This window comes from Balaenoptera borealis, assembly GCF_965194805.1.
Source record: "Balaenoptera borealis genome assembly, chromosome: 6".
In the NCBI taxonomy this organism is placed as follows: Eukaryota; Metazoa; Chordata; class Mammalia; order Artiodactyla; family Balaenopteridae; genus Balaenoptera; species Balaenoptera borealis.
The window spans coordinates 20,950,145-20,969,447 of record NC_138863.1 but is presented as its reverse complement, the minus strand read 5'-3'; the positions used below and the strand labels follow the sequence as shown (position 1 = coordinate 20,969,447).

The following is a 19,303-nucleotide window of genomic DNA, read 5'->3' as shown; positions in this document are numbered from 1 at the left end:
TGAGCTGAATAATATTCCATTTTAATGAATATGCCACAGTTTGTTTATCCACTCACCAATTAATGGATATTTGGATTGTTTCCAGTTTTTCGCTATTAAAAATAATGCTGCTATGGACATTTGCATACAAGTCTTTGTATGTTTTCAGTTTTCTTGGGTGGGAGTGGAATTGCTGAACCATATGGGAAATTTATGTTTAACTTTTTAAGAAATAGCCAAACTCTTTTCAAAAGCAGCATACCATTTTATATCCCCACTGGCAGTGAATGAGGGTTCCACTTTCTCCACATCCTTGATAACCTTGTATTGTCAGTCTTTTCAGTTATAGCTATTTTAGTGTGAATGTGTCAGTGTATCATTGTGGTTTTAGTTTGCAGTTCCTTAAAGGCTGCTAATGATGCTGACCAGTTTTCATGTGCTTATTAGCCATTCATATATCTTCTATCTTGTTTATCATTTTTTTATTCTTCTATGGGCTGTCATATTGTTGTCATCTGTAAGAAATCTTTGCCTAGCCCAAGTCACAAAGATTTTCTCCTGTGTTTTCTTTTGAAAGTTTTAGGTCTATAATTCATTTTGAGTTGATTTTTGTAAATGAGTATTTGGTAAGTGTGTAGGTTCATTGTTTTTCAGAGGGATAACTAATTGTCCCAGCACCGTTTGTTGAAAAGACTGTCCTTTTCCCATCCAATTGCCTTGGCACCTTGTTGAAAATTATTTGACCGTAAGTGTAAGAGTTTATTTCTGTAGTCTTCAATTTAATTACATTGATCTATGCCTGTCCTTCACTAATACATTGCTTTGTTTACTTTAGCTCTATAGTAAGTTTTGAAATACTGTATCATAAGTTTTCCAATTTTGTTCTTTTCTAAAATTGTTTTGGCTAATCTAAGTCCTTCACATTTCCATATAAAGTTTAGGATCAGCTTTTCGATTTTTAGGGATTTTGGTAGGGATTGGCATTGAGTGTATAAAATAATTACGGAAGAATCTCCATCTTTACAATATTGAATTTCCTAATCCATGAACATGGATTCTTTTTCCATTTATTTAAATCTTGTTTACTTTCTCTCCATAGTGTTTTATAGATTTTAGTGTACAAGACCTGTACTTCTTTTGTTAAATTTTTGCCGAGTGTTTTTTAATTTTTAATGCAAATGTGAATGAAATTTTTAAAAATTTATTTTTGGATTGTCTTGCTAGTATATAGAAATATTGATTTTCGTATATTGGCCTTATATCCTGCAGCCTTGTTAAACTTGTTTATTAGTTCTATTTGTTTTTATATACTCCTTAGGATTTTCTACTTACAGGATCATATTGTCTGCAAATAAAGGCAGTTTTACTTCTTTCTAACTTGTGTGCTTTTAATTTCTTTTTTTTCTTTTTTTTTTTTCTTTTACTGGCTGGAACATCCAGTACAGTGTTGGCTTTCAGACTTTCACCATTAGTATGATGTTAGTTCTGAGTTTTCTCAAATTCCCTTTATCATCTTGAAGAAGTTTTCTTCCATTCCTATGTGATTGAGAGTTTTTATTGTGAATGAATGTTGAGTTTTGTCAGATGCACGTTCTACATCTATTGAGATAATTATGTGGGTTTTATTCTTCTATTTATATGGTATACTATATTCATTGATTTTCAGTTGTTAAACCAGCCTTGCATTACAGGGATAAATTCCAGTCAGTCATGGTAAATAATCCTTTTTGAATGTTTCTGAATTCATTTTGCTAATATTTTGGTAGGATTTTTGTGTATATATTCATGAGGGATACTTTTCTGTAGTTTTCTTGTGATATCTTTGTCTGACTTTGGTATCAGGGGAATACAGGCCTCATAGAATGAGTTGAGAAGTATTCTTTCGTCCTCTTCAGAATTGGTATGATTTCTTCTTTAAACATTTGATAGAATTCACCAGTGAAGCCTTCTGGACCTGGTTTCTTTGTGGAAAGCTTTTTAAAACTAATTCAGTCATTTTACTTATGATATAGAGTTAGTCAGATTTTCTATTTCTTCTTGAGTCATTGGTGGTAATTTGTGTCTTTATATGAATTTTTCCATTTCATCTAAGTTGTCTGATTTGTTGGCATAACATTGTTCATATTATTTTTCCCTTACAATATTTTTAAGTTCTGTGGTTTATAGTTATATGCCTGCTTTTATTCCTGATTTTGGTAATTTGTATCTTCTGTTTTTCTTGGTCAGTCTAAGTAAAGGTTTATGGGCTTTGTTTCTCTTTTATAGAAGATCCTAACTTTTAGTTTTATTGATTTTCCTCCATTATATATTTTTAAAATTTCATTGATTTCTGCTCTGATCTTGATTATTCCCTTCCTTTTGCTTGCTTTGGATTTAATTTGCTTTTTTTCTAGTTTCTTATGGTGGAAGTTTAGATTACTGATTATAAACTTCTTTTCTAACATAGGTATTTAAATCTATACATTTTCGTCTAGCCAGTTCTTCAGCTGCGCACCATGAATTGTGATAACGTGTTTTCATTTTCACTCAATTAGAAATGCTTTCTAATTTCTTTTGTGATTACTTTGACCTTTGGATTATTTAGAACTGTGCTGGATTATTTAAGACTGTGTTGTTTAATTTCCAAATACTAGGAAATTCCCAAATTTATTTCTGTTGTTGATTTTTAATTTAATTCTGTTGTGACTGGAGAACATATTTTGAATGGCTTCAGTCCTTTTAAATTTATTGAGACTTGTTTTATAGCTTAGCATATAGTCTGTTCTGACAAATGTTTCATATGCCCTTTAAAAGAATATGTATTCTATTGTTGCTAGGTTGAGGGTTCTGTAAATGTCAATTTGGCCAGTTTGGATGATAGTTTTTTCAAATTATATCTTTGTTGATTTTATGTCTAGTTGTTCTCCATGATGTTTTGAGTATTGAAGGTTATTCACCTTGAGACCTGTGGGCTATTAAGACCTTTATAATTTTTGCCTCACCTAGCTAAACAAAAATCTAGAAACCCAAGTGAATTTCTAGAGTACCAATAAAGAAAACATTGTCAGTTCAAGTAATAGAGTGTATTTTAAATAAAGATCTTCAGGTATTGGAGTTTAAAAAAAAAAATAAACTTAGATGTATGTATCACAGGATTATGTTTGTGTTTCAGAATCCTGTGCTTCATGGGAGGAATTCATTTACATTAGTAAATGACAAGCTTACTCAGTACAGGAAAAACTGTGGTGATTTCGGGAACTTGTTAGCAAGTCTTAGTTCAGTGTTTAAAGATTGGGAAAATTCATAGGTTCATTGCTCCCTCCTTTCATTTGTTTCTTCTTTGGTGCTCTTTTTCTCAAGCATGGGTGTATTTTGTTTGATTCATTATTTGCCTCATACATAAGTTTGGATTATCCCAATTATCTCATAATTGTCCCATTTCTAATTACTCTTAGATGGACTGTAATGAAGCCAGCAGAACTTATACATTGGAATTTTAAATGTATAGAATTACAGGGAAGGTTGAATCTACAAACTAATGATAAAATTTGCCTGCCACAAATCTGGTTCAAATTGGTAGACTATACTGAGGATGGTGGGTGAAATTAAATAATTTCTAAGATCCTTTTTCATACTCTCCTTTAAGTATATGAGTAATAAACAGAAGGAAGTAGGTGGTAGGGAAAGAATAAAACAAAAAAGAAATAAAAGGATCAATGAAATAGAAGGGTCCTGAGTAACTGCCATCAGTAAATGTCAACCCATGAAAAATGTCTTTCCATTTAGAACTCACTAAAAATACAAACAATTGTTTATTGTTAACTTATGTAATAGTCTCTTATATGTTTCAAGATGACTTAATTACTTCTTCGGCTTCTCATTAAAAAATAAATACATGCTCATTGGAAAAAAGTCAAATAGTAATTCAGTAGTATATAAAAAGGGGAACTCTCTTCATTCATTGTCCCTCTCTCTTCCAAACCCTCCTTATACCCACATTCTTTGTCTTGCTTTCTCTCACTTCATAGGAATAACCCTGTTAATCCCTATTAATGTTCTATATCATAGTCAAGATGGTTAATTGTTTTAGTGTATGGTAAATTGAGGTTATAGCCACAGGCAGTACATTTTAGAGAACCTCCCATTCCTCATGGGATCAAGCATCTTGACCTAAGAGGGAAAAAAAGAGCTTACAACAAGATGGGATGGGGCTAATTCATACTTAGTAAGTGACAACAACAAAGATGCCTGCATATATAGTCATGATAATGTGGAAATGATATCTTATCCACACATACCTGCATACATCTTACATAGCCCATTACTCTTTGTCTATGTATTTTCCCTTTCCATAGAGCTTTATTTTAACCATTTATAGCGCTATAAAATTAAGGTAAAGGGTGGTGATCAGAATTCTAGACTGTCTATTCCCCCAGTGATAGCCAGTACTGAATACACAGTGTATGGGTTTAAATTGAAGGAACACAAAAAGACATCTTCATGTCTTTTAGACATGAAGCTTTTAGAGGACTAACTCACTGAGGCCTTGATCATTTATTCATCCATTCAGCAAATGGTTGTTGAATGCCTATAATGTGCTAGTCATTGTGGCAAGATACAGACAATAAACAAATAAAATCTATGTTCTAGGGCTGCTGTAACCAAACAAACTGGCTAGCTTAAAACAACAAAAGTTTATTTTCTCTCAGTTCTGGAGGTTAGAAGCCCAGAATGAAGGTCTTAACAGGGTTGGTTCTATCTAAGGACTTTTGAGGGAGAATCCATTCCATGGCCCTCTCCTAGCTTGTGGTGACAGCTGGCAATCCTTGGTGTTCCTTGGCTTGTAGATGCATCACTCCAGTCTCTGCCTCATCTTCAGTTGGAGTTCTGTGTGACTGTGTCCAAATTGACCTCTTCTTATATGGACATCAGTCATATTGGATTAGCTCCTGCCCCTTTGTGAACTCATCTTAAATTGATTACATCTGCAAGGACCCTGTTTCCAAATAAGGTCACATTCTGAGGCTCTGGAAAGAACTTGAATTTGGGGGGGAACACTGTTCAACTCATGACAGCACTATAGAGAAAACTTAAAACAGGATAGTGGGATGGTGAATGCTGGGGTTGTGATGGGCTTGTGATTTTATGTAGAGGATCAAGGAAGCCTTGTTGCTTGGTTATCATTTGAAAAGAGAATTGAGGAAAGTGGAAGATAGAGCCTGGTGAATATCTCTGGGGAAGGCTTTGCAGACAAGACAGACAAGAGGGAGCATTGCCCAGGAGCATCAGGGAAACCAGTGTGGCTGGAGGAAAGAAGCGGAGGTGAGATCAGAGAGGTATCTGGGGCACATATCACATAGGGCCTCCTAGACCTTCTGCTTTTACTCTGAGTGAAATGGGAAACCACTAAAGAGTTCTAAGTAGAGGATGATCTGATTTAAAAGGCACTCTGGCTGCCGTGATGAGAATGGGCCAGGTTGAAGTAGGCAGATGAGTTAGAAGGCTACTGCAGTGATCCAAGTGAGAGAGGTAGTGATGGAGGTAGCGAGAAGGGGTCAGACTCTTGATATATTTTGAAAGTAGACTTGGCAGGTTTTGCTGGCAGTTTGAAAATAGGATGTGAGAGAAGGAAACAAGTCAAGGGTGACTGTTAAGTTTTTGGGCCTGAGCAACTGGAAGGAATTGGCATTTACTGAGACGGGAAAGACATACTAAGTTGGTTATATAGGTCTTGAGTTCAGGAAAAAGTCCTGGGTTATAAATATAAATCTGGGAGAAGTCATCATAAGATGGTCTATAAAGACATGAGAATGGGTGAGATCCTTAAGTGGGGGAGAGGTGTGGGATCTAGGGCACGGGTGGAAGGGGTAACTTAGATAGATGCACACACAGATAGTTTGTCCAAGCCAATAGGAAGGATGCAAAGTATGGGTATAGAAGCAGGTGGGTTGACCAGTTTGAGGAAGAATTCATGGAAGAGCTGGCATGACCTGAGCCATAAAAGGCTGGATAGGAAAGGGCCCAGAGAAAGGTATCCCAAGTGAGGCAACAGCCAAAGTGATGGGGTGTCCTAGTGCTATGAGTGCTAATAGGACTTTCTCCAGAAATAAGGGATTTTTGTTACTGCTGTTATTTTGTCTCTTGACTTTACTGTTGATGAGCATTTCTGACCACTTTGTACCATTTCTAAGTTTCTTCTAATTTTCTAATCACTTTCTAATCTAGTTGTTTCATATCTGTCTTTTTCTTTCCATCCTAAAAAACACTACTCTAATTTAGGCTTTCATTATTTTACCATTGGACAGTTATAGCATCCTATATTAATTACCCTCAAAGTTCTTCTTGTTCAACTCATCCTGTATGTTGGTACAGATTTAGCTTCTTATAGCACAGATCTGATTATGGGTCAGCCCTTCTTAGTCACTCTCTGTTTCTTTGAAATTAGTCCCCCAGCCAAGACTTTGCACAACCTTGTCCCATCCCACCGTTCTAGACCCATATTTCTACAGGTCCCCTCTGTACACCCTGTACTCAAACCAAACTGTACTCCTGCTAATACTCTTGGCTTTCCGGCTCTTCTGTATGTTTGCTCGTGATATTTCTTCCACAAAGAATATCCATTCTTTTTTCTCACCCCCAAATTTCCCCTAAAGAGATTCTTGAGGTTTAAGAGCCAGTGTATGCTGGGTTACTAATGCCCAGTAGTAGTTTTATTGTAATATGATTCACTATCAAAGATGCTGCTGCTGGTCTGCCATCAGTGGGACAAATAAAACCTCTATTTATTTTTATGCTTTCTGAGTACTGCCGGCTAGTAGTAATTTTTTTGTTTCCATCACTGTCTTTAATAATAACGATTTGAATTTTTGAATTACAACAGAACTAATCCTCAGGTTCTCTGGATTGATTTATAAATCTTAGCCTCATCGAAGAAGAAGTAGAGAAAAATAACATCTCTGTATTTTGAGCTCTAGAATATTATACAACTTTCTTCACAAAATCAGAAAAAGATTTAAAAAAATGAAAGAAAATAAATGAGGGGTCCTTAAGGAAAGATACAATACAAACACAGTATATCATCATTTACCAATTTTTGAGAAGATTTACTACATGGAATATGGTTTGAAAATTTCTGGTACTTGATATTTCCATTTAAGAATGAGTCAAATTCTTGAGGCCTTGTAAACCACTGTGCGCTGCCTCCCCGCCTCTGTCATCCACAAAAGCACGTTCAGCTGGTGGCCGCCTGCTTCTCCCCTTGCCGAGGAGTCTAGTCTGACTCATCGCTCACCGCATCTCTTCAGCTGATACACAAATTTCAGTTCCATTCAGTTACCAACTTGTAATTGGATCCCACTGCCAGACTGGTCTGTTCCAGAGCATCTTCTCTTGGCTGCACTGTTTCTATGGCTGCTGGGTTCCTTCTGCCAACTTCCTGTATTAGTTTGATGACGTCCACTCAGGGATGAAGCTAGACAGATACTGTAAAATTACTACAGCACTATTAGTACAGTATTACTACAGTACTACTGTCATCTTGCGTTCTGCCTCCCTCCTACCACTCATCTAGAATGGGATCAAGTCTAGACAGTTAAGTTCTGAATTCTTCTGTATCACTTTAGTATTTAGTAAATTCTCATATTTTAGTGTGCTTCACCAAGTTTTAGAATTTGTTTTAGGACCTTAGAAAATTATGGAAAAAGAAAAAAAGAAAATTATGGAGGTGCTCTTTCTCTGCCCTCTCCACTCCTACTCCCAACCTCAACGCATACTGCCAAGCATATAGCATGTACATTACGTAAATGAGCTAAAAAAATCACTTCCTCATTTGATGAAAAGAACTTCCTTTAGTTTCTTTCTTATGTTAGCATCATGTCCCAGTTTTGCACTACTTTAAGTGCACTCCTTTGTGGAAATGGAGGAATTAGACTAAAGAGTGGATGTTCTTTGTTCTTTACTTAACTGCTATATGCCCTGTAAATATGAACTAATAACCTTCAGGTTTTATGGGACATGTTCAGTGGGTCTTTAATAGTTAAATTGAGTGTTTTTAGTAAAAAAATTAGAAGACCATAGAATGCCATGAAACCCACCCATTGGCCAGCAAACTTAAAAATTTCCAGCTGACTTGGGAACAGGTCTGGTCTTACACCCAAGTTATTTAAGATGAGAAATATTATTCATCCAGAATGAAAAAGACTTGTCATAATGTTCCCTACATAAACTTGTCTTGAAGCCATTGGGCTGAACCAGATGCCATTTCTTTAGTTTCTCATTAGCTTACACTATCACCTTTTTTTCTAGAGTGAGCTAAGACCAAGAGACCTTCAAAATCTTCCTTCCTGTGGCTACACAGTAGGACTCCAAAAATAAAACAAGAGAGATCTCATAGTCTGCAGGATTGGAGTCTTAACAATAAAGGTTTTGCATTCACTTTGCTCCTGTGCCTGGGGTTTTAATTTAACACATCAATGAAAAGTTAGCATTTAAAAAGGGGGGAAAACACCCAGCAGGACTTATTATTAGTGCAGTTTGTAAGAAATGACTGCATTTAATGAGAAAATCATTAAGCATGGAAAAAATGGGCTGTGACTAAACTTATGGAGCTTAAACGTTGAGGTTTTAATTGAGTTTTTTAGTTATTGGTAAGAAAAATAATAATAATAATTAAAACAACCAGGGCTGTATCTGTACTGTTGAAGCGGTCGGCGCTTTATATACCTTCGTACAACTTCCTGTGCTACTGATCGTGCATAATATTACCGCTGTGGTATTCTCTGTCATATCTACTGACTTCTTCTGTTCTTAAAAGGCGGGCAGGCGACTTCTTCTGCCTGCTAGATGAGGAAGTCTGGGGCAAAGAATCTAGCACAACAGTTTCTGAAAGGGGGAAGGGTGGGGCAGAGGCAAACTGCAGGACAGAGCTGTGTCTACTCCACCTGCTTAAAAATAAGACAACAATTGAATGTCACTTTCAGGTTCATAAAGCTTATACTTTTTCCCTAGTTCTCAGTTTCTTTTGTTGCCACCAGTGATTTATTTTTCCCCAGTAAGCAGATTTCATTAAAGACTGCAAAACTAAAAACGGGAGTAACACCCTACCAAGGAGCACAGACCTTCAGGACAAATTCTTGGGATCTTAGGTCCAAACTCTTTTGGAAGTGGAAGCAGAAAGGGTAGTAAAGAAATAAATCAGCGTAAAATGTCATGTAGAGGAAAAATATTTAGGATACCTTTTTTTTGTACTTACATTTTCAGAAGTGCATTTGCTCCTGAAAGGACATGAATACCATGGGAAGGGTTCAGTCACTTCTAGTTACTCAGGTTTATCAACATGGCCAACACAATTGTGTGGAACCTCTTGGCTGTGTTTCACCATAAACCTGAAGGAAAGGGAAGTGTATGTAGCTCACCCTTCCCCTGTGTGTACCAGGTCTAGGGGGAGGACTGGGGCAGGTCCAGCCCCTGCGGGTTGCATTTTCCAGGCTCCCACAGCTGCTAGCTTCCTACTGGGTTCAGGCAGTGTGAGAGATGGGTGGGAAGTAAGGAAGGAGGGAGAAGCCAGGATATTTCTCTTTTTCCTTTACCGAGTAGGGCAGCAGCTCCAAGTCCTCCATGGTTTTGGCTCCCATAGGACAGGCCCCTGAGCTTTAGTTATACCCCCTCTCATTTCTTTTGTGCTCTGTTCTTTTTTCCTCCACAGTGCCAGGGGTGCTAGGAGCTTCTTGCTGTTCCTAATCTCTGGGTTACAGCACCCATTCTCAGTTGGCTTAATAGTTCTTTATCACCTGTGTAACAGTTGACTGCATTAAATTTCCTGGTTAAGTATTTAGTGATTTCTGTTCTTCTGGTTGGACCCTGGCCAATAATACACAAAGCCTCTAACAACAATGGCCAATTTATATCCTATAGTAAAGAGACACAAGGAAGCTTCTTTATGACAGATTTCTGTTTCTGTAACCTGTACTAAAACACAGACTTGTTTTCTTACCAGGCAGGTGTTTCTTGTTAAGTTTTTGCTTTAAAACAGTGATTGTAATTTACATGTGGATTTAATTGGTGGCAGACTGGACTACTTGCTTAAATTTTTATTTGCTGCTGATAGATGTTATTCCTTTTAATTCTCTTAATGACTGACCTGATCATATACTTATTTGATTTAAATGCTTGAGCTTTATTGTCACCTTATTTTGTTTTATAAAGATGCCATTGACTATGTAAACTGTTCGACATTTAAAAATGATTTAACTGCTGACATCTGCAAAATGTGCACGTCTTCAATAAGTAAAATTCTCATAAGGCATTGATTGAGATCATGAGAAGAAGTAAACTGGGAAACATCCTGAATGATGCCTGGGCTCAGCAAAATCATTTGAGATGGTTTTCCAGTCCTTTATATATAATGTGTGACAGTTGAATGAACCTACGGCTCTTTTGGCTCTGTACAATGGAGGAAAAAAACCCACAATAAATGACTTCCTTTCACTTTGTTGGAAACAACTTTGCAGAGAACAGAGGGAGTAAGTAAATGTAAAGTCAGAGGCCAACAAGCACATGGCCCCAGATGTTTGTGACTGCAGCAAGAAGGGAGATGGCTTATTTTGTAGGACTTTGGAAGGTGTTGAATGTTTTCTCTAAAGAGATTAAACAAGGAAACACTGCCATTTTCCTCTTACATAACACTTCTGAATCTTGATAACATTTTAATATAACATTAAAGTATTATTGTGTTGACTCATTTTATGTATCAACAATCTGTACTCCTGTCAGATGCTGGGTTAATATATAATGTCCCTATTATAAACCTCAAAACCCAGAACAGAAACTTTTGAAATCCAGAATAGGCATCTTGTTTTTGAAAACTTCTTGAGATAAATGGCAGCCTTTGCCTGACCTGGTATCCTAAGATGGATGGCCTTTCCAATGGCCATTTTTTATTTTATCTGCTAATGAGTATTACTGAGCCTCTGGCTAATTCTGAAAAGCATTTTGGTGAATTATAATTAGGGCTGTGATTTACTGAGTATGAACACTGACAGGCCATTCCTTAGCCCTGTAGTTGACGTAGAAGCAGAGAAAAGCGTCCTGATGATCGGCATTTCCTGTATGAGGAGTAGGGGAAAGGGGGAGTCAAAGCAGATTATTTTTTCAGCCATTTCTGCGTTTTACTTTTATTAAAAATGGCAGGGAAATGCCACCAAAGTTTGGATGAGAGGTCCCTTATCCACATCCCATTCTGATATTCAGTATATTAAAGCATCATCCATCACATCTATTCACTGGTGTGAAATGATTCATTATAGTCAGTGAACCACAAAATAGTCTAGGTAGAGGGACAGAATTCAGAATTATGGGCCAGACGCACAGGCCATGTAACTGAGTATTCCTAGAAGGGCAAAATCTGGTTCTGTGTATTCATTGGATTTGTTAGAAGTTTGGATATGTTTATCTAGTACCTGCATTCCTGAACCTTCTGGAGGAAAGAACAGAACAGTCTAACATGTAAATAAGAAAACTAAATCCAGATAGGCCTGCAAATACATAAGGACTTCATTCTTAAATGGAAACTTGGTATTGAGACTCCTACTTCTTTTCTTTGTATCTTTTCTTTTCCATACTGTTATTGCACATGGATTATTGGCTTTGCACTTGCTTTATTTTAGTTTCTTTTGAATATATTTTTCTATAAGATGGCAACTCTGTGTGTGTGTGTGTGTGTGTGTGTGTGTGTGTGTGTATGTGTTCCATCATATTTCAAGATAAAAATGGGTCTGGAAGCTGTGTTTTTTGCAAAGCAATTCAGCAGTCTCTTGTTTCATGGGTTCCTGGGTGTAAGGACACCCTAAGTTTCAGTCCTTAATCTTTTGTGCTCATTATACTCTTTTCCTTGCAGAATTTATATAATAATTATACATAATATTATTTATGTAATACTTTATAACACAATAGACAATTCTCCTCTTCAAATAATTTCTTCTCTCAGTATCCATGTTGCCTTACCCTCCTTTTTCCTGTCTCCTTGACCATTCCTTCTCGGCCTCCTTTGTCAGCTCCCTTTCCTCTGTACAACCTCTAAACGCTGCAGTTCCTAAAAGGCTTGTTCTTGAACCCTTTTTTTCCTACACTTTCTCTATCCTGCCACAGGCCCCTTGCACACATTGTTCATCCTCCTTGGAACTCCCTTTCCTCCCACCTCTCCTGTCTAATTCTTCCTCCTCCTTTTTCTTCTCTACTCCTGTGCATGGACTCCATGTGCTGGACTGTGCGCTTTTCTCCAGATACACCCTGTGCTTTCCCACCTCTCTTCTTTTTTTTTTTTAATTTATTTATTTTACTTACTTATTTTTGGCTGTGTTGAGTCTTCGTTGCTTCGTGCGGGCTTTCTCTAGTTACAGTGAGCGGGGGCTACTCTTCTCTGTGGTGCGCGGGCTTCTCACTGCGGTGGCTTCTCTTATTGCGGAGCCTAATCTCTAGGTGCACAGGCTTCAGTAGTTGTGGCGCACAGGCTTAGTTGCTCCGTGGCACATGGGATCTTCCCGGACCAGAGCTCGAACCCGTGTCCCCTGCATTGGTAGGCGGATTCTCAACCACTGTGCCACCAGGGAAGCCCCCACCTCTCTTCTTTATACTTTTTGCTCACTCTGTTTTTTGCTGTCTGATAGCCAAATTCTGTTTTTCGTTGCCCAGCAAAAATGCCATGTTAATTCATGAAGCTTTCTTATAATCACCGAAGATTTTTTAAAATTCAGACTAGTTGATATATTTCCGTACCACAAATAGCCCTCTTCACATTTACCTCCTGTTACTATTTTTGTGTATATGTATTATATCCTCTGTTAGACTGTAAACTTCCCAAGGGTAAGGATCTTATCTTCAACTTAATTGTATCTCCTGTAGAATGTAGCATAGCATTTTATATGTAGCAGTTACACAGTAAATATGTACTAGGCTAAATTAAAATAATCACTAAATCAAGCAAAGAGAAATATTTACATTATAGCTTGCTGAGATTCCTTATTCACATTTCAAAAGAAATGAGAAACTTGGCATCTCCGGGATTACTGCCCTTGGCTTGTAAAGGCTCTTATTTGTGCACAGATATGAAACGCTGAGTGAACTTCATATCAGACTGTCTGAGAAGGCAGGCTGCTTGAGTGGTATAGGAAATATCAAACATTTCTGTTACTTCGCCTTTCCAGGCTAAAAAAAGGGAGATAGCTTCTATTGCTTTGAGCTTCCTGTTGATGGTTTTCTGCTCTGCTTACTAATCAGGGTTCTGTTATTTACCTTGTTTAAAAAGACCCATCCAAACATTCCTTCTCTCCTTTGAATTGTAGTTGGATATTAATTCACTGCTGCAGGATACATTGGTAAAGATTTCTGAAATTGCAGGGAAGTGTTTCTTTAGTCCCTCAAGTTGGTTAAGTACTTTATTGTAATAGAGATCATAATCTCCTAGTTGGTAGAAAAGATGAAATGGTTACTGGGATATTTTCTCTTGCTGCAAAATTATTATATTAGGAAATACTTTGTCCAGTTTTTTAATCCTTTTCACATGCTGCAGGATCCTTAGGAAGTAAGTTGATGGCACCTCATTTCATGTCTTTCATAAGGCATTGAGCAATGCTCAGGTCACTGTGATTCAGTTAGCGGCCTTGAGCCTTTATAGGCAAGCCTTGAAAGTAGTTTTCATTAGTACTGCACGCACACACATTCATAACTATGAGAATGCTTGGATGAGGCCACGACGATGGCAGACCTGCAGTATTACAATGTCTTGACCATTCAGCACAAATTGCTGAACAGCCAGCTAGCAAGCAGTTTCAGGGGACAAGTGAGTGAGCCTTTAGGCCATGACTGTGCACATCTCCTTGGTTTGTTCTTCCACACAGATCGTAAGTGTCCATTTTGATCTGCTCAGCAACTTAAGATCCCTGATGACTTTATGCTTTTATTTTCCTCTGCTTTTTTTTTTATGAAGAATGTTTGTTTTTTTGTTTATGAGGTGGTCTCAAGTTGCAACCCACCTTGGAAACTATAACATTATTAACGCATTTCCTCTTCCTGTAGCATTTATGATGTTGCCTGCTGACCATTATTGTTAAGTATTCATGGCTTTGTAGCGTGCTGAGTAACTTAGAGACTATTCAGATTCAGCTAAGGGCAGAAGATATGTAGCAATGATTTTCCATTCTAAAAGGATTTTATGAAATTAAGATGAGAGCTGGTCTTTTCTAATTTGACCTGTGATTGGAAGAAGATGGAGTGTCCCTGGCTCATTATTTTTCATTGTGTGATACTGTTTGACATTTATCCTGAGTGGAATTAGGGGAGGGAATAGAAAATCTATTTTCTATGACTGTATCAGGAAAGGCAGTTTTGAAATACCCAAATGACCCCTGAATTGTGGGGGGAAAATAAAAAGCAGCAACAGCTTAGTGTTTGAAATTCCAAAAGGAACATTTAGCTATAATTCTAAGCATTTTAGAAATTTTATTTCTTGTCAAATGTCAATAAGTATTATGCAGACTTTCTAAATGTAGACTTTTGAAGTCAGCGTTTTGCATCTCCTCTTTCCTTCCCATCCACCCCCTTACAAGAAAAATGGCTTTTGTGCATATGGACCACGAGGCTTTTGATCCATAACACATACTTACTAGCACACAAGAGCATACATTCTCTCTAACAAGCATCACTCAAACCAAGGAAAATAAATTTATTGTCTTATGTTCTAGCAAGTCACCAGTTAATAAATCACATTGAGCAGTTTTTGGATACTAACGAAACACTGTATTTTATGAAGAGCATGGATTGTATCAGAGCCTTCCGGGAAGAAGCCATTCAGGTAATGCTCTCCTGTGTCCTCTTCCTAACCAGTTGGTCACCATCACAGGGGAGCGACACACAGCACCCCACAAATAAGCCTGGGCTTTGGAAATAATCATCCTTACTGTGAAGAGCAGCATATGCCAAGGAAGTAGAAATGACTAACTCATTTTGCTATTGGTGTCATTTCTGAGGAGGAATAAAGATGTGTGGGTGAGTGGGATCTTTTATCCCTGGGAGTTAGCTTTTTATTACACTCTATAGCCCTGGCTTTATGATTTCTATTTAGGGAGCCAATGAAATTTCTATTGTATTGTATTCTATTTGACTAACTATTTTAGGGAAATGGATGGAAAAAATATAGTTGTGTAATTATTGAGAAGGATTTGATGAAGACAGAAGTAGGGATCTGAATGCCAGGAAGAAAAGAACACTGAAAATTAATAACTCAGCACTCCTGTCCCACCTTTTGTGGGGTTTTCTGTTTGTTTTAGTAGGAATATTAGAAAACGCATCTAAAAATCTTCCAAATTATTTCTAGGCTTTTATACATAAACTCTAGACGAGAGTGAGCAAGTTGAAATTAGGAAGTATATTTTTAAAGTAGGCACGGTTGTAGTGTACATTAGTTCTTATGTGGGTGCTTATTACATATTTGCTGAGTAAATGAGCAAATTACTTCTTGAATTGTTTAGGTAGTTACAAAGAATGATAAGAAAATGAGAAAATTGTTCAAATTAGAATGGGATAAAAGATTCAGAAGTAGATAATCCAAATGCCCTACAGATAAAAAACCAAAATTTTGGCAAAGTAGAGTCAGTATAAGACTAAGGATGACTCAGTCAGGTGGAGAAAGATTTGCTTAGATGAAAAGGTAGTGAAAATGGTTTTTTAGCACCCCCTACCCCATGCCCCCCCCACCCCGCCCCACAGGCTGGATGGAGTGTCTGATAACACTTCTGTGCACTGTTGCCACCACATGTCCTTTAGAGTACCAGGTCATTGGATTCCAAAAAAGAGAGAGAGAGAAGGAGATGGAGGAGGATCCAAAGAGACTTTAGAGACATATCAATCAATCTTAATGACCTTTTTAAACTAAAAATGTAAAAAGAAAGAAAAAGGAAGTAAGTTGGGAAAATGTGACTGGTTATTTGCTCCTGTTATTAATTTTTGTGAATATTTTAATGTCTCTATATTTTAGATATTGCATACTGAAATATTTATAGATGAGCTAATGTGATTGAAATTTGCTTCAAAACAATCCAAGGGTTGTGGGAGAAGGTGAGGGTATAGATGAAACAAGATTGGCCGACTTAACAGTTGTAGAAGCTGGATGATGGGTACACAAGCATCCCACTAAATTACTCTGTCTTTGTTTGACTTTGTCTATATTAAAACTTAAAAAACAAAGTACCAGGCCACCAAAGAAACTGTGTGGCTATGGAAATTTCTGTGCCTTTAACAGATGGAAAGATTTCTGGCTCCCAGCAAATGAAGGTGAAATTTGAAATGCCGGTTTCCCATTTACCAAAGAAGAACATTTTGTACATTTTTAATAAATATGGTGGATTCTTGTATATGTACTGCTTTGGTCTGGGGATGAATTACGTTTCTGTATGAGCTCTGACCTGCCACCTCCTCTACCTCCACATGCTACCACAGTTTTCAGAAGAGCAGCACTTTAACAGTTTCCTGAAAGCCCTTCGAGAGAAAGTGGAAGTTAAACAATTAAATCATTTCTGGGAAATTGTCATCCAGGGTAAGGTGTCATTTGTCTTTTTATCCAAATATTTATGCTATTTTTTTCTAAGTGTAAATTCTAAATATAAATTATATTGTGTGATGTGTTATGTGAGGACCTGATAACTTTCCATGTGGATTTTTCCACGTGAATTTGGGAAACGCTCAGGATTCAGTGAACTAAAAATTTTGCTTAATAAGCCTAAATACAAAGTGATAAATAATAAGTAAACATATAAGTCGCATCTTAAACTCGTTGTGCAGCGTGACCCTTTCAGAGATTACGCCTTTCTGTTTGATGAGTGAAGAAGCCGTGCGGGCAGACATTGCCCCCTTTCCCCGACTCTTAGACCTGTCAGCCCTGCTGGGTCCACAGCACTTTCACTGACCTCCCCCACACTTTCCCCTCCTCTACCTTTCATTGCCGTGCTCTTTGGCTTTCCATATCAGCTGACCAGCATCTTCATGCACCAAAGCCATTCAGTTCCTCACTTACTCACAGTGACCAATGCAAATTCATCGTAGAAAGAGGGCAAACCTTTCAATTTTAGGCTTGATGTTTGGTTTCCGTCATGTCCTTTGCCCATTTTCTTTAACCTGACTTGATTTTCTTTCAGAACCACAATATAAGATATTACCTATTAAAAGTACATATTATGAAAACAATGATGTTGCAAAGTGTGAAACTTTGTACTTGAAGTAGAGCCCCCCAAATTAGTTTCAACCTGTTTTTCTATGCAAATTCTGTATAAAAGGAGTTGCATTCCTATCTATCCAGCTTCTAACGGGCAGCTTTTCATCACTCAGGCAACCATTTCTCTGACAGTTAATTTTTCAGACCTTTAATTTCTACACTGGGGAGCAAAAGCTATTAGAATAGGTGGTGAGTGGGGCTTATTCAAATCGCTTTTGTGTCTCTGCTGCCGACCCAATAGATGAAAGAGATTGGTTTTGGTATTTATTGAATACCTCTAGCATATTGCTTGCTGAAAAGAAACTTGCAGGACACACACAAGATACATATTTTCTAAGAGCCTATAACCTATTGAGAGAATACACATGACCTGTGCCATTTCTAGGTGCAAATGGATGTTAAATGCATGTGCTTTTCTGAAAGCGTTTCATGCATCAGCCATTTGAGGCAGAAGAAAATCTTAGGAAGAAGAGAAAACTAAAGGGTAAATTTTCTATCCTTGATTTGCTCTCACTGAGCTAAACTCGATGTACTGTGCTAAATGATAGACAAGGCCATTCATTGTAAGAGCATGTTTCCTCCTGACCTTAGCTCTCTTGCCATTCCATCAATAGCCAGTAACACTACTAGAAGTCAAAATGTCTGCAGATTCCCATATTTGGTACCTCATGGGTTTGGACCAAAGTATAGTTGTTCAATTTTCATTTATTTACTGAGCTCCTGCTATGTACTACATTGAGGGGAATATAAAGATGAATAAAGCATAGTCCCTGCCCTAGAGAAAAGTATAATCTGTTAGGAGGGATAAAATATGTACGAATAGTTATAGAGGATATGATATGATGAGAGCCATATCAAAGGGATAAACAAACTGATCTGAGAATTCTAAAGGGGAGAGTCAATCAAGAAAGACTGCACACAGCCGGTAGCATTTGCAATGTGCCCTTCATTTTATATAAGCAAAAATAGGAGAAAGGTAATGTAAGATGGGAGGAGCAATGTGAGTTGAGTGCCTTTAATAAAGCTTTATATTTCTTATAGAGAAGAGCGCCTTTATAGTTCTAAAAATCTCCAGTGCAAAGATGGGAGGAGGTGTGGTGGAAAGGAAGGTGGGATTGGGATTGATTCTTTGTACTTGAATTTTATTCTGTGAATTACTTTCTAGATGGAATTACTCTGATCACCAAAGATGAAGCTTCTGGAAGCTCTGTTACTGCTGAGGAAGCCAAAAAGGTATTGAGGGGTAGCTCCCTGTCTTTAGATGAATTATTGCAGTGGATATTATTTTCTTGATGCCCATTCTTCCTTTTTTGTTTTTTAAATTTCATTTATTTATTTATTTATTTATTTTTGGCTGTGTTGGGTCTTCGTTGCCACGTGCAGGCTTTCTCTAGTTGCAGCGAGCAGGGGCTACTCTTCGTTGCAGAGCACGGGCTCTAGGTGTGTGGGCTTCAGTAGCTGTGGCTCGCGGGCTCTAGAGCACAGGCTCAGTAGTTATGGTGCATGGGCTTAGTTGCTCCACAGCATGTGGGATTTTCCCAGACCAGGGCTCAAACCCGTGTCCCCTGCATTGGTAGGCGGATTCTTAACCACTGCGCCACCAGGGACGTCCCGATGCCCATTCTTTCTTGAAGAAGTAAAATTCTAAGGGTAACTAGATTAGTGTTTCTAGAACTCAGTACCTCTAGAGTTCCTGGTCCGTAGTATACACCATGCTTAGCCTAGACCCTGGTTAAGGCTAGGAAATCTATCCAGCCCAGTGATTCCCACCCAGGCCACCCATTAGTCACCTGGGGAACTATTTAAAAAGAAAAATACTGATGACAGGCACCTCTCTCTCTCCCCTGAGGTTCTGTTGGTCTGAGATGGGTTTTGGGCATGATTTTGAGTTTTTAAAGCCCCTCAGATGATTGTGATGTGCAACAAGGTAGAACAATAGTGGTATTCTAACATATAAGGCATATCTAGGTCTTTATAGTAGAACACCCCATGTATGCAGACCCCATGAACTTCATATTGACACAAATGGTCAATATGCTTGATGTATGAGCATTGAATCTGATTTCAGTTATGAGTCAAAAACAT

General features: G+C 37.7%; 1 protein-coding gene across 3 annotated transcripts in view; it reads left to right on the top strand.

Annotated features, from left to right (window-relative positions):
* The window catches only part of XRCC5 (X-ray repair cross complementing 5), a 97,327-nt gene that overhangs the window by 63,466 nt on the left and 14,558 nt on the right, over positions 1 to 19,303 (top strand). Inside the window, exons 17-19 of one of the 3 annotated variants that reach the window (XM_082397665.1) lie at positions 14,694 to 14,803; positions 16,447 to 16,543; positions 18,384 to 18,451. In XM_082397665.1, coding sequence (XP_082253791.1) covers positions 14,694 to 14,803; positions 16,447 to 16,543; positions 18,384 to 18,451 — 275 coding nt within the window. Of the gene's footprint in view, positions 1 to 14,693; positions 14,804 to 14,835; positions 15,673 to 16,446; positions 16,544 to 18,383; positions 18,452 to 19,303 lie in introns of those variants that run through there. The other 2 variants (XR_014246218.1, XM_082397666.1) reach the window with 2 other exon arrangements.